The sequence below is a fragment of the Papio anubis genome, chromosome 5 (assembly GCF_008728515.1).
Source record: "Papio anubis isolate 15944 chromosome 5, Panubis1.0, whole genome shotgun sequence".
Classification (NCBI taxonomy): Eukaryota; Metazoa; Chordata; class Mammalia; order Primates; family Cercopithecidae; genus Papio; species Papio anubis.
The window spans coordinates 125,446,246-125,460,386 of record NC_044980.1 but is presented as its reverse complement, the minus strand read 5'-3'; the positions used below and the strand labels follow the sequence as shown (position 1 = coordinate 125,460,386).

Here is a 14,141-nt window from a genome sequence, read left to right as displayed (position 1 = left end):
AACTCTTTCCCTTAAGAGTGCTTTGTGTTTGTTTCTTTTAGCCCTTTGAAGTGGACCTTTCTCATGTGTATCTTGCCTATACTGAGGAGAGTCTGCGTCAGTCTTTGATGAAACTAGAAAGACCACGAACTTCAAAGGGGAAAGCCAGGCCAAAGACAGGGAGAAGGTAAGGACTGTCCTTGAATCTGATGTAATGAAGGCATTGAGGTATTCTAATTAGATACATGTACAGGAAGTTAACATTTATTTAGTTAAAATATAATACATATTTTAGCTGATTTATTAAAAATCAAATTCCTGGCCAGGTGTGGTAGCTCACGCCTGTAATCCCAGCACTTTGGGAGGCCGAGGCAGGCAGATCATTTGAGATCAGGAGTTTGAGACTAGCCTGGCTAACATGGTGAAACCCCCGTCTCTACTAAAAATACAAAAATTAGCCAGGCATGGTGGCTCGTGCCTGTAATCCCAGCTACTCGGAAGGCTGAGGCAGGAGAATCACTTGAACCTAGGTTGTAGTTAGCCAAGATCATGCCACTGAATTTCAGCCTGGGTGGCAGAGCAAGACTTGGTCTCAAAAAAAAAAAAAAAAAAAAAAAAAATCAAATTCCTTGTGTATTAGAATTTGAGTAAATAAAATCTGGCCAAAGAATTAAGGTCTTCCAACTTCTTAGGCTCCTGAGTAATAGAATTTATTTTTAATTCACTCTGTTATTTCCGAAATGTATAATGGGTTTAATTCCTTAATTCTTAGACTAATTCTTCTTATGAAATGCTAATTAATTTGCCTGTTTGGTCTCCCAAGGTATTGTATTCAGCTGGTTAGTTTTTCTGTCACAGTACCCCAAGAACCTTGATTTCCTCAGTCACCAGCTAAGGAGAACTTCCTTGGACATTTTCCCCTCTCCTTTGGGCACTGGTTTTGACTGTTGGGTAGTCTGCATGTATCATCACATAAGCTCAGGGAAATCGGGATATGGGAGTCCTGGGCTGGAGCTTATTTTTTCCTTTCCCTTTCCTACATCAAGGACTCTTCAGTTTATTTAAGCTGATTTTAAGACTCTGGGGCTCCTGAAATGTAGAAAATAATAAGCTGCTTTGTTCCCTACTTTGAGTGCATGGACTTTCAAGTTACATGTGGGATGAAGTTGTATAGTTTTGATATTTTTGTGTTACATAATCTCATAGACATGACTTAACACTTACAAATTTGGGAAGGTTGAACTCAGGGTTGGGCAAACAGTTGAATATTAAAAATGTACAAATTTTTACATTCTGTAGCATTTAGGTGAGGGGTTAAAAACTTTCCTATACCAACACATGCCATGCATATTATGAGTGAAGCAAATCATTTCTAAGAAACACGAGTCCCTTTAGATGTATCTTTTACTTTTCCATTTTTAATAAAATGACAATGCAAGTGTGATGATAATCGGTAAGACATTTGTCCTCAGCATAGGAGGAAAATTGGCAGTGGTGAGCAGTCCTGTCTAAAGTGAGTGGCTGCTATTCTCTTCCTAGTTATCTATGGAAATAGAGGGCTCATTGTTTCTGGATCTTCTCTTTTCTTTTTTTTTTTTTGAGATGGAGTCTCACTCTGTTGCCCAGGCTGGAGTGCCCTGAGTAGCTGGGATTACTGGCACCTGCCACTGCACCCGGCTAATTTCAGTATTTTTACTAGAGATGGGGTTTTGCCATGTTGGCCAGGCTGGTCTCGAACCCCTGACTTTAGGTGATCTGCCCACCTCAGCCTCCCAAAGTGTTAGGATTACAGGCGTGAGCCACCGTGCCTGGCCTGGATCTTCTCTTTTCTAAGGAAGAGCCAGAAATTGGAATTATTTACTTGAGATCTCTCGGTTTTAGTTACTGTTTTTTTTTTTTTTTTTTTTAAACTGTATGGACCCTAAAGCAAACAAATAAATAATATGATAAGATATTTGAATACATTTTCCAGAACACCCATTTTAAGATATGTCATTTTTTTAGTTTAACATTAAAAAAATCGTGTGGCCCAATATTATATGAGCCACTCACCATCTCTGTTTACTAGAATTGGCCTGCTATAACCATGGAAACCCTAAGAAAATGATAGCCATAAACATGGATGAATACATGCATTAAATGGCTTATTGATGTTATATTACATTATATGATATGTTCAATATGGTGTTCCTCATTAGAAACGCATAGTTAGATGGATTGGTCAAAATTGCAATAAATATAATACATTAATATAGCATTTCCGTAAATCCCTACATACGCATCTGTGAGGTGTTGCCTGAGATGATTTGTTTCTGATTTCCTCTGAATGCACTTGTACCTTTTCGAGTACCTCAGAAGAGATAATCAGGGGGTTCAAATCTGGCAAGCATGCAGCTCACTTGGCCTGGCCACATGACCTAGTCCAGTCTTGGAAATTATCACCTGTCCTAGCCCTCACTATCTGGCATAATGGGGTGGGCTGCCATCCTCTTGCATTTACTCTAAGTCAACTTCCTGTAGCCTGAAAAGGTGAGCATTAATTGAACACTTACCATGGTCAAACGTGTCAAATTTTGGCTTGTTTCCAGACTCTATACAGGCCACCCCATATTTTCTATATAATGTAAAATGTTTGCATTTCAGTCTTTCAGGAAAGCATTCATGCTTGCTTTTTTTCTTCTCCAAACAGAAAGCGTTCTGCAAAGCCTGAAACTGTAATTGACTCTTTACTACAGTAAATGTTACAGACTTAAAGTCACAATAAAAATTAGTGATATTCTCATGCCTGTACAAAATCTTTAATTAAAACAGTGAAGACTTCTCTATAATTTCAGTTGATGGAAGCTGTAGATCAATGAATAAGACTGGAAATAATAATTTGCTTAATAACTTTTAGTCTACATATATTAATATAACATTAAAATTGTACAACTGGTGATTGTTCAAATTGTCGTACTACTACTCTTCAATTGTACTGTGCAGGGAAGTTGGGGGAGCAGTTCATACTATAGAGAGTTACAGTTGAGATGTATGTGTAAATTGATTAGCTATTTATCCAACTACTGTATATTTAGGTAACTAGAATTTCAAAATAGAAAAAAAAACTGTGTCCTGTTTTGCACATAGAAAGAAGCAGATCAGATTGTCCTATGTTACACTGTTATATGTGAATGTTTGGACTATACATCTAAGAAATGATTCCGTCCTAACACTAACCCACCCAGCCTGTTTAAACACATTCTAATTGTCTAACATTTGTTGCATTTTAAGTATGAGATGACTGATCTTATTGATGTTCTGTAGAAAATTTTATAATTTAACAATCTTTGCGAGTATACATGTTTTTTAAAAAGTTGAAAATGTTTCATCTGAACCTTTCCTAACTTTTTTTTTGCCAGTTTGAGTTCAAATCAAATACATCTTATGTTCTGGTTTCATGTTCTCTTGAAATATTGAATTGTACGTAAATATAAAGGATCTACTGTTGCAGTAAATTAAGAAGCTAAGTACTGCTCAGTTATCTTTGCCTGCATGTGTATTTTTAAAAATTCACTCTGAAGTGTAACTTACGGATGCTTTTCTTTGAGTTCTAAATTTTGGTGGGAATTACTTTATATCTCCCAGTTGAGAAGGGTCTCCATTTTCCAGAAAATACAGCTAAGCAAGAAAAATATCTTTTAAATACTTTGCCTTTAAAACACTTTTTATTTTGTTTTTCTGTTTTAAAAATAAAATATTATTTTCTGAATTTCTTCTATTGAGTAATCCAGTTAGACCATATTCCTCTACAAATAAAAACTATGTTGATTTCATAGTAAAGTAAGCTGTAATAGAATTATTTTTTTCTGTTGTTGGCTGCTTATGAAATTTTTATTTTATTTTTTTTTAAAGTTATGCTACTCCTGGCCGGGCACAGGGGCTCACGCCTGTAATCCCAGCACTTTGGGAGGCCAAGGCAGGTGGATCACTTGAGGTCAGGAGTTCAAGACCAGCCTGGCCAACATGGTGAAACCCTGTCTTTAGTACAGATACAATAATTAGCTGGGTGTGGTGGCACACCCCTGTAATCCCAGCTACTTGGGAGACTGAGGCAGGAGAATCACTTGAACCTGGGAGGCAGAGGTTGCAGTGAGCCAAGATGGCATCACTACACTCCAGCCTGGGTGATAGGGCAAGACTCCACCTCAAAAAATAAAAATAAAATAAAAGTAAAGTTATGCTACTCCTAAACCACTTAATATATGTTTTGTGGTTTTCAAAATTATGTAATCAGCCCTGAAACACATTGGTTGAAAATATTTTGAGACTTTATAAGTTAGTATTTATTAAATTAATATTATTTTAATAAGTTTTGTTAAATCTTAGTTTAATGACAAAGCTGTGTATAGAGTAGGGGTGAGTGAAGGTGGAGTACTGGTGAGGTGGTAATAAAAATGTATCCATAAATTTCAAGTCCATTCCATAATTGGAATACTGAATGTCCTGTGTGTGGTGAACATTTTCTAGGTGATTAGAATTGCATTTCACTGGCAGCATTTATTTGTGGTATGTAAGATAGCTAGAAGTTTATTACTTAACTCTGTGGGGCATTGTTTAAATACTGTGAAGAGTTGAGGTAAATATGTGTCTTGTAAAAGCTTTGTGTGATCAGAATATTTTGGTAATTATAAAATGTTTTTGATGATACACATTTAACTCTGTTAGTAATTACTGTAAAGATATCTTAATTTTACCAGTTGAAAAAAAAAATGCTTCTTTTTAAAAGTTCATGTTTCTAACCTTTACAATTCAGTTAATAGGAAAGGAGTAACTTTTAAATCAAGCTTTAAAACATGGAAATTTAAGCCAGTATGTTAGATGTTTTTTCTATCCCACCCTATCATGATAATAAAAAGAAATCTATAAAAAGTCAAAATAAAAAGCCGATCTATAGAAAGTCAATTGAGAATTTCTTAAAGCAGGCTACTGTAGCAGGGGTGTTTGTTTGGAGACAGAGTCTTGCTCTATTACCTAGGCTGGAGTGCAGTGGGATGATCTCGGCTCACTGCAACCTCTGTCTCTTCAGCCTCCTGAGTTGCTGGAACTACAGCTATATGCCTCCATGCTTGGCTAATTTTTGTGTTTTTTTGTAGAGAGGGGGTTTTGCCATGTTGCCCAGGCTGGTGTCTAACTCCTAGAGCTTAAGTGATCTACCTGCTTCAGCCTCCCAGAGTGCTGGGATTACAGGCGTGATTATAGGCCTTGAGCCACCACACCCCACCTACTATAGCAGTTTTTTTTAAAAAGCATTATGTTAAAACCGATTATACCAGATGGACATTAAATATCCATCTCAGAAATACCAAAAATTTGATATTTAAGCCTGGCCTGAATTTTTTTTTTTGAGACAGAGTCTCACTCTGTCGCCCAGGCTGGAGTGCAGTAGCGCGATCTTGGCTCATTGCAACCTCCGCCTCCTGGGTTCAAGCAATTCTCCTGCCTTAGCCTCCTGAGTAGCTGGGATTATAGGCAGGCGCCACCACGCCCTGCTAATTTTTGTATTTTTTTTAGTAGAGACCAGATTTCACCATGTTGGCCAGGCTGGTCTCAAACTCCTGACCTTGTGATCTACCCGCCTCGGCCTCCCAAAGTGCTGGGATTACAGATGTGAGCCACCACACCTGGCTTCAAGCCTGGTCTGAATATCTATATGCAAATATGGGACACTGACTTCAGAGCTATTCATTTAGCTCCAGTCATAGCAATTCTGTAGTTTCCTCACATTTACTGTGTCTTTGTCCATAAATGAAATATTTTGTATGGTCAGTGTTAATTTCCTGAGACAATATAGATGAACATACTTGCTCATTTTTTGAAATAAATATGCAGATTTAAAATGAGTGGCACATACATATAAATAGGTTATTGAATGGGTATTCTCTTTTCCCTTTAATTTAAAAAGTAATATTTATTTATTAAAAGGAGCATTGGTAGAATTATTGGTTTATAGTATCTTCTTTAATAATCCTTACAATTACATATACTAATAGGATGTTAAAATTATCATAGTGTTTCCTATTTGTGTTTAGATTCTTATAAAGCATGAGATGAGTAATCAAGGGGAGGGTTGCATCTCCATGTTTGCCCCATGAATAGAATCCATTTGACAAGCCGTTTCATTTCCTTTCTGGAGAAAGGGAGTTTTTTTTGTTGTTGTTGTTGTTGTTTTCTTTTTGCAGCAAAAATTTAAGGTTGTTTTGGGGGAGGGGGTGGTGCTACTTCCTCTGTAACATGTTTTTAAAACTATGATTATGGTTTTTGGTTGTTTTTTGTTTTGTTTGTTTCTTTTTAGTCTGTTTTTAATATCCTTCCCCTTCACTCTTAAGGAAAGTCTTCTTTCCTACAGGCTGTGAATTAAGGAATGGGTAATGTTTACATTTAAGTACACCAATGTCTGCCCAATTTCCTAGTGTATACATTTGTTTGTTTTTAATTATTTTTTGTTCTTAAAAATACTAGAAGAAAACATAGATGTTTCTAGTGCCTTTGAACTTACACTGTAGTCTGACTAATTTAAATAATGAATAACTTCAGTAGCATTACTATAATACTGTATACTGGCCAGAATTACAAATTGTACAGTTTGTTGCATTAATTTCAAAAGCCACGCTTTCATTGTATTTTATGTATAAATTGTATTTGTTCAAGTTGTATATATTGATATTGTATGTATACATGCAGCATGGTTAAATAAGAATAAAAATCTTTTACCTAATGCCTGTAGTAGTGATCTGCTGCTTTTCTCAACTATCTTTGTGTTTACTTCCACCCTGATATTAATGAGCATGTTCTTTGTGCTTGGCATCTCAATTTGTGGTTAAGAGAGGCCCTGTGTAATTTCACACCCAGAAACGCTTAATGTTGTGGGTCTTTTAAGCAGAAATCATGAAGCAAATCTGGGAGAGATGCTATTTACTTCTTTAAACTTTTAGGTTTGGCAGTACATGTGAAGGTTTGTTACATAGGTAAACACATGTCATGGGGTTTGTTGTACAGATTGTTTCATCACCCAGGTATTAAGCGCACTACCCAATAGTTACCTTTTCTGCTCTTCTCCCTCCTCTCATCCTTTCCCCTCAAGTAGACCCCAGTGTCTGTTGTTTCCTTCTTCGTGTTCATAAGATCTTATCGTTTAGCTCCCACTTGTAAGTGACAACATGCGGTATTTGGTTTTCTTTTCCTGTGTTTGTTTGCTAAGGATAATAGCCTCCAGCTCTATCCATGTTCCCACAAAAGACATGATCTCATTCTTTTTTATGGCTGCATAATATTCCATGGTGTATATGTACCACATTTTCTTCATCCAGTGTGTCATTGATGGACATTTAGGTCGATTCCTTAGAGAAGTATTTTTTTTTAATTTAATTTAATTTAATTTAATTTTAGTTTAGTTTAGTTTTTGAGACAGAGTTCCACTCTTGTTGCCCAGGCTGGAGTGCAATGGCACAGTCTTAGCTCATTGCAACCTCCACCTCCTGGATTCAAGCGATTCTTCTGCCTCAACCTCCTGAGTAGCTGGGTTTACAGGCATGCACCACTACGCCCAGCTAATTTTGTATTTTTAGTAGAGACGGAATTTCACCATGTTGTTAAGGCTGTTCTCGAACTCCTGACCTCAGGTGATCCACCCGCCTCAGCCTCTCAAAGTGCTGGGATTACAGGCCTGAGCCACTGTGCCCAGCTGGACAAACGTTTTTAAATATGCTTCTTCTCATTGATAAAATGTATTTTTCACCAAAAACACTTTTTTTTTTTTTTTTGAGACGGAGTTTTGCTCTTGTTGCCCAGGCTGGAGTGCAATGGCACGATCTCAGCTCACTGCAACCTCCGCCCCCCAGGTTCAAGTGATTCTCCTGCCTCAGCCTTCAGAGTACTTGGGACTATAGGCATGCGCCATCATGCCTGGCTAATTTTCCATTTTTAGTGGAGACAGTGTTTCTCCATGTTGGTCAGGCTGGTCTCGAACTCCCAACCTCAGGTGATCCACCCACCTCGGCCTCCCAAAGTGCTGGGATTACAGGTGTGAGCCACCACGCCTGGCCCCAAAAATACTTCTGAGTTTTGTTATCCTTTTCATTAGGTGTTTGAGAACAGAAACCAATTCTCAGGTCATAACTTAAGGAAGTGTGTATGTAGAACGTATTCTATGAAAGGTACCATTACTTAGTGGTAACAGTGCCATGATCTCATTCAGAAGCTTAAAGTATCTCCAACCCAGTAACAGTTGGGTTTTTGTTAATCATGTTCTTTTGACAAACATTGTTTACCAGGCACTGTGATTGGCACGCTTAAGAAATGCAAAGTAGAAAACAAGAAATTTTGATTTGTCCACAAGTTTCAAAGGACTTAATTTTTTTTTTTTTTTTTTTTTATACAGAGTCTTGCTCTGTCACCCAGGCTAGAATGCAGTGGTGCGATCTCAGCTCACTGCAAGCTCCGCCTCCTGGATTCATGCCATTCTTCTGCCTCAGCCTCCCGAGTAACTGGGACCATAGGCACCTGCCACCATGCCCGGCTAATTTTTTGTATTTTTAGTTGAGACAGGGTTTCACCGTGTTAGCCAAGATGGTCTCGATCTCCTGACCTCGTGATCTGCCTGCCTCAGCCTCCCAAAGTGCTGGGATTACAGGCATAAGCCACCTCACCTGGCCTAAAATTTTTATTTTTTAATTGACACATAATTATATTATGAGGTACATTGTGATGTTTTGATACAATATATGATGATCAGATCAGGGTAGTTAGCATGTACATCTTCTCAGACATTATTTCCTTGTGTTGTGAACACTCAGTATTTTCTAGCTATTCGAATAGTCATTCTACAGTGCTGTAAAAACACTAGACCTTCTATCTAGCTGTAATTTTGTGTCTCAAATGACTTTGTTTTTAAAGACAGGGTTTTGCCCTATTCCCCAGGCTTGAGTGCAGTGGTGCGTTCATAGCTCATTGCCCCCTTGAACTCCTGGGCTCAAGCAATCCTTCTGCCTCAGCCCCCTGAGTAACTAGGTGCATGCCCCCACACCTGGCTAATTTTTTATTTTTACTTTTTATTTTTTGAGATGGAGTCTCACTCTGTCATCCGGGCTGGAGTGCAGTGGCACAATCTCAGCTCACTGCAACCTCCGCCTCCCGAGTTCAAGTGATTCTCCTGCCTCAGCCTCCCAAGTAGCTGGTACTACAGACGCACCACCACACCCGGCTTACTTTGTATTTTCAGTAGAGATAGGGTTTCACCATATTGGCCAGGCTGGTTTCGGACTCCTGACCTCGTGATCTGTCCGCCTCAGCTTCCCAAAGCGCTGGGATAACAGGCGTGAGCCGCTGCACCTGGCGTCAAGTGACTTTTTAAAAATGTGGTTTTTGTAGGGGCGGAAACTCCTCTGGCCATTCCAGGGGTCTTCCTCTCCCCCACTTCCAGCTTATGTAAAACTCTTACCTGTGTGTAGAACATGAAGACAGAATTAAAGGCCTGCCCTGGCATGTACAAGATAATAAATTGTGCTGCCTTTGCCCCCTTTGCCGCTCTTCTCCAATTGAGTTCTGGAGCTATGGTATCCAGTTTCATCAAGCAATATCATTGAGCCACTGCCTTACAAAACCTGTTACTGCCTGTGTTGTCGGGATGCTGCTGAAGACATTGTCCATCCTATGATCTTGTGAAGACGTTCAAGAAAAATTTCTTTTTTTTTTTTTTGAGATGGAGTCTTGCTCTGTCGCCCAGGCTGGAGTACAGTGGCTGGATCTCAGCTCACTGCAAGCTCCGCCTCCCGGGTTTATGCCATTCTCCTGCCTCAGCCTCTGGAGTAGCTGGGACTACAGGCGCCCGCCACCTCGCCCGGCTAGTTTTTTGTATTTTTTATTAGAGACAGGGTTTCACTGGGTTAGCCAGGATGGTCTCAATCTCCTGACCTCGTGATCCGCCTGTCTCGGCCTCCCAAAGTGCTGAGATTACAGGCTTGAGCCACCGCCCCCGGCCAAGAAAAATTTCTTTTAAAGCTAAGTACCGGATTATTATATCAGACTATTTTCTCCCTGCATGTATAAAAAGAGTGAGGTAAAATATGCATTTTCCACTGTGCTTTCACTGATAGGACTATAATATCTGATGACCTGCTTATAGTCTTATTTTTCTCTGGATCATTATTTCCTCCTACTCCCTTTCTTCTTTCGTCCTAATAATGTTATTTTCTGTCTTAATCTTTTCCAATAAATCACTTTGAATCCATTTTTAAAACAAGGTAGAGTAAAAATCACCGAAGACCACCGTTAGCCTGTGTCTTTACAGGAGAAGTTAACACAGTTCTGAAGCCGCAGCCTGAACTTAAAGCAAGCTGGAGGAGCCTTCCAAACACATTTATTAATTATTATCTCAATTTCTCTTTCTTAAACTGTTTCATTTGCAAAGCAGATCAGGTATTCAGTCCTTTTTCGGAAGTTGAACGAATGTGTGGGAAAATGATTACGAAGAGGCTACTTCAAAAAGAACCTGTTTCCTCTCAGCATTTATCTTGGGCTTCCTGTGACCCAATCTTCAAGTGACTTTTATCAACGTTATCAGAACATCAGATTGTCTTACCCAAACACGTTTATGGCTCTGACTAAAGAATATGACAGATCAGACATTCCTCTCCACCTGCTCCCCTCCCCCATCCCTTTTTAGAGGGCTGGGGAAATTTTAGTTTTTAATCAAAGGTTTTATTTCTCCAGTTGTGCAAAGGAATTTAACTGGGACTTTACAACTGAATAAAGTATTTCTCAGAGTCGATACTAATCTTAGCAAGAGGATATTGCCTAACCCAACCTAAAAGCAGCAGAGTCATTACAGAAATACTATGTTGGCCTTGATTTCTACCCCACCATGAGTTATGCTACTCACCAGGTAGCCTGTTTTGTTTTTTATTTTTAGAGACAGGGTCTCACTCTGTCACCCAGGTTGGAGTGTAGTGTCACAATCATAGGTTACTAAAACTATGCACCCGGCCTATTTGTGTTTTAGAAAAACAACCGCTGGACCAGGCACGGTGGCTCACGCCTGTAATCCTGGCACTTTGGGAGACTGAGGCTGGCGGATCATGAGGTCAAGAGATCAAGACCATCCTGGCCAACATGGTGAAACCCCGTCTCTACTAAAAATACAGAAAAAGTAGCTGGGCGTGGTGGCATGCACTTGTAGTCCCAGCTACTCACGAGGCTACTCAGGAGGAGAATCACTTAAACCTGGGAGACAGAGGTTGCAGGGAGCCGAGATCATGCCACTGCACTCCAGCCTGGTGACAGAGTGAGATTCCATCTCAAAAAAAAAAAAAAAAAAAAAAGAAAAGAGAGAAACAACTGCTGGAGAGATTGTGAAGGATTAGAGGGAGCAAGTCACGGATGATGGTTGGGAGAACAGACGTTATACACACCTGTGTCCCAGAGGTGGAAAGGGTCATCAGCCAGAGGAGTAACCGCCCTCTCTTCTCAGCTGTTGTGCTTGCACTCGTGATTGGTATAAACTGAGGGAGCAAACGTGTCCCCTTATTCACGTTGCCTGGGTGTGCGGTGAGCAGACAAAACATCAAAACATATTTTTGTTTGGCTTAACTCTGGCTAATCAGGAACTAGAAGGAGTAGACAGCTTAGAGACTGAAAGTTGGAGTAGGAAGAAGTTGACAGGTTGGATTAGAAGATAGCCACTTTAGGCTGGGTGCGGTGGCTCATGCCTGTAATCCCAGCACTTTGGGAGGCCGAGGTAGGTAGATCACCTGAGCTCAGGAGTTTAAGACCAGCCTGGTCAACACAGTGAAACCCCATCTCTACTAATAATACAAAAAAATGAGCCAGGCGTGGTGGCAGGTACCTGTAATCCCAGCTACTCAGGAGGCTGAGGCAGAAGAATTGCTTGAAGCTGGGAGGTGGAGATTGCCGTGAGCCAAGATCTCCCCACTGCACTCCAGCCTGGGTGACAAAGCGAGACTCTATCTCATTTGAAAAAAAAAAAAAGAGGCACTTTAGAGAGCCAAAGAGAGGGTGTCTGGGTACTTAGGGCAAAAGCCCAGTTGAGGAAATGCTGGGCGTGACAGCTAACTGGGGATTTTAGTACTCCACCTGGGAATGGAACTTCAACTTGAGCTAATAAATTAAATCTAGAAATCAGCTCCAAGACTAGAGAAAGTGCCTGCTTTGCTCCTAGTGGAAGCTGCTAGGAACTGAGAAGCCAGCCCTGTGTGTCATAGGCCAGTCTGTGCCTAGCTCCATAAGAAAGCTCTGTGTTGTACTTAGCCTTGAGATTCTCATCCTTAGATGATGTGGGCACCCTGAGATTATGTGGAGGAGGGCAGAGAAAAACCAAGAGCAGGGTCAATGACATGGACAGCAACAAGCAGAGCCCCTGTGGCATTTGTAACAGAGGTGACCCTTTGTAACTGTAGCCCAACAATGTTTCAATAAAAGCCATAGATTTGAGCCAAATCATTTTTTGATTCATTTATTCAATAAATAATTATTACCCCTAGATGCCAGTTACAGATAGTTTATTCATTGGCAAAAGGTGGAGGTAGCTGATTGACAGGAGGGAAAGGTTCAGTCTTGCTGTGGATGTCATATACCACACGCACTCAAAAGGCGTGTCCCATGAAGCCGGCACGGGCTGTGGCTGAGTTTGCTGCATAAATGTGCTCAGATGACAAGCATCTTAACTTTCACTTAATGTGAAGTTTTCTCACCCACTGTTTTTATAAGTATCCACCTCAATTTGTGTTCTCATTCTGTTCGGAAATTCAAAGGATTGTTGTTGCGTGTTTGCATCCAGAGTCCAGGACTGCTTGACTGGGAGTAAATGGGAATGTGAGTTACATCTTGCCTAATGAAGCTTACGTGGCGACAGACCTGCCTAGAGTCAGCATGTGTCCTTTCCATGGCCTGCTCTAAATCTTCCTACTTTCCTTTACCATCTGTCCTCACATACAAACTGTAACCCACTACCCATATCCTGTGGCAGACTACAGCTCACATTAGCCATTGAATGCAAATGAGCCTCAATCAAAGAAGAAAGGAAATTAAAATTTACAGTATGTGTCTTCTCCGATTGGCCTGAGAAGCCTCCATGACTCTCATAGCTACTTATTGCCCTTGGCATGCTGGTATTTTATGTGGGCAGGGTGAAACTAGCTGTGGTCAGGGTGAGACTTGAAGCTTTTGATTTGTTCCCTTATTTTGAAAGGGTTAAAAAGATGTTACATGTTTTGGTGTAATTTTAGTACTCGTATTAATTCTGTCACATCTCTGTAAGCGAGGATGAAAAGAGAGTGCTCAATCACTGTTACTAGATCCATATTCTTGCAGAGAACAAGTCTTCAAAAGGCAAGTTTTGATGACGCTTGGGTTTTTTTCCCCTTTTAATTTCTTTTAAATAACAGCTTTATTGAGTGAGAATTCACCTACTACCAAATTTATCCTTTTAAAGTGTACGATTCCGTGGTTTTTAGTGTATTCATAGAATTGTGCAACCATCACCATTATCTAATATCAGAACATTTTCATCACCCCTGAAAGAAACCCCACCCCCATTATCAGTCACTCCCCTTGCCTCCACACCTGCCCCCCACCCACAGCCTGTAGCAATCAATATTCTATTTTTGCCTCCGTGGATTCATTCTCCTGTTCTGAATAATTCATATTAGTAGAATCATACCATACCGTGGTCTTCCGCGTTCGGTTTCTTTCCCATCACATACTGTTTCCAAGGTTCATCCGGGTTGTGGCCTATGTCAGTACTTCATTTCTTTTTATTGACAAATAATATTCCATCGTATGGATATGCCACATTTTGTTTATCCATCAGTTGATTGACATTTTGGTTGCTTCTACTTTTTTTTTTCTTTCTTTGAGACAGAGTCCTCTTCTGTTGCCCAGGCTGGAGTATAGTGGCGCAGTCATAGCTCATTGTAGCCTCAACCTCCCAGGCATGAGCCATCCTCCCGCTTCAGCCTCTCCAGCAGCTGGGACTACAGGCATGTGCCACTATGCTAAGCTAGTTTTTTGTAGAGACAGGGTTTTTCCATGTTGCCCAGGCTGGTCTTGAACTCCTGGCCTCAGGTGATCCTCCCGCCTTGGCCTCCCAAAGTGCTGGGATTACAGGCATG

General features: G+C 40.3%; 1 protein-coding gene across 6 annotated transcripts in view; it reads left to right on the top strand.

Moving 5' to 3' along the window:
- KIF3A (kinesin family member 3A) overlaps positions 1-10,897 on the top strand; it is a 48,980-nt gene extending 38,083 nt beyond the window's left edge. For 2 of the 6 annotated variants that reach the window (XM_031666037.1, XM_031666036.1), the window contains 2 exons: positions 42-166; positions 2,669-2,769. In XM_031666037.1, coding sequence (XP_031521897.1) covers positions 42-166; positions 2,669-2,717 — 174 coding nt within the window. In that variant the 3' untranslated portion in view covers positions 2,718-2,769. Of the gene's footprint in view, positions 1-41; positions 167-802; positions 1,906-2,668; positions 6,734-10,426 lie in introns of those variants that run through there. The other 4 variants (XM_031666035.1, XM_031666034.1, NM_001168760.1 and 1 more) reach the window with 4 other exon arrangements.
- Positions 10,898-14,141: the final 3,244 nt, after the last annotated feature.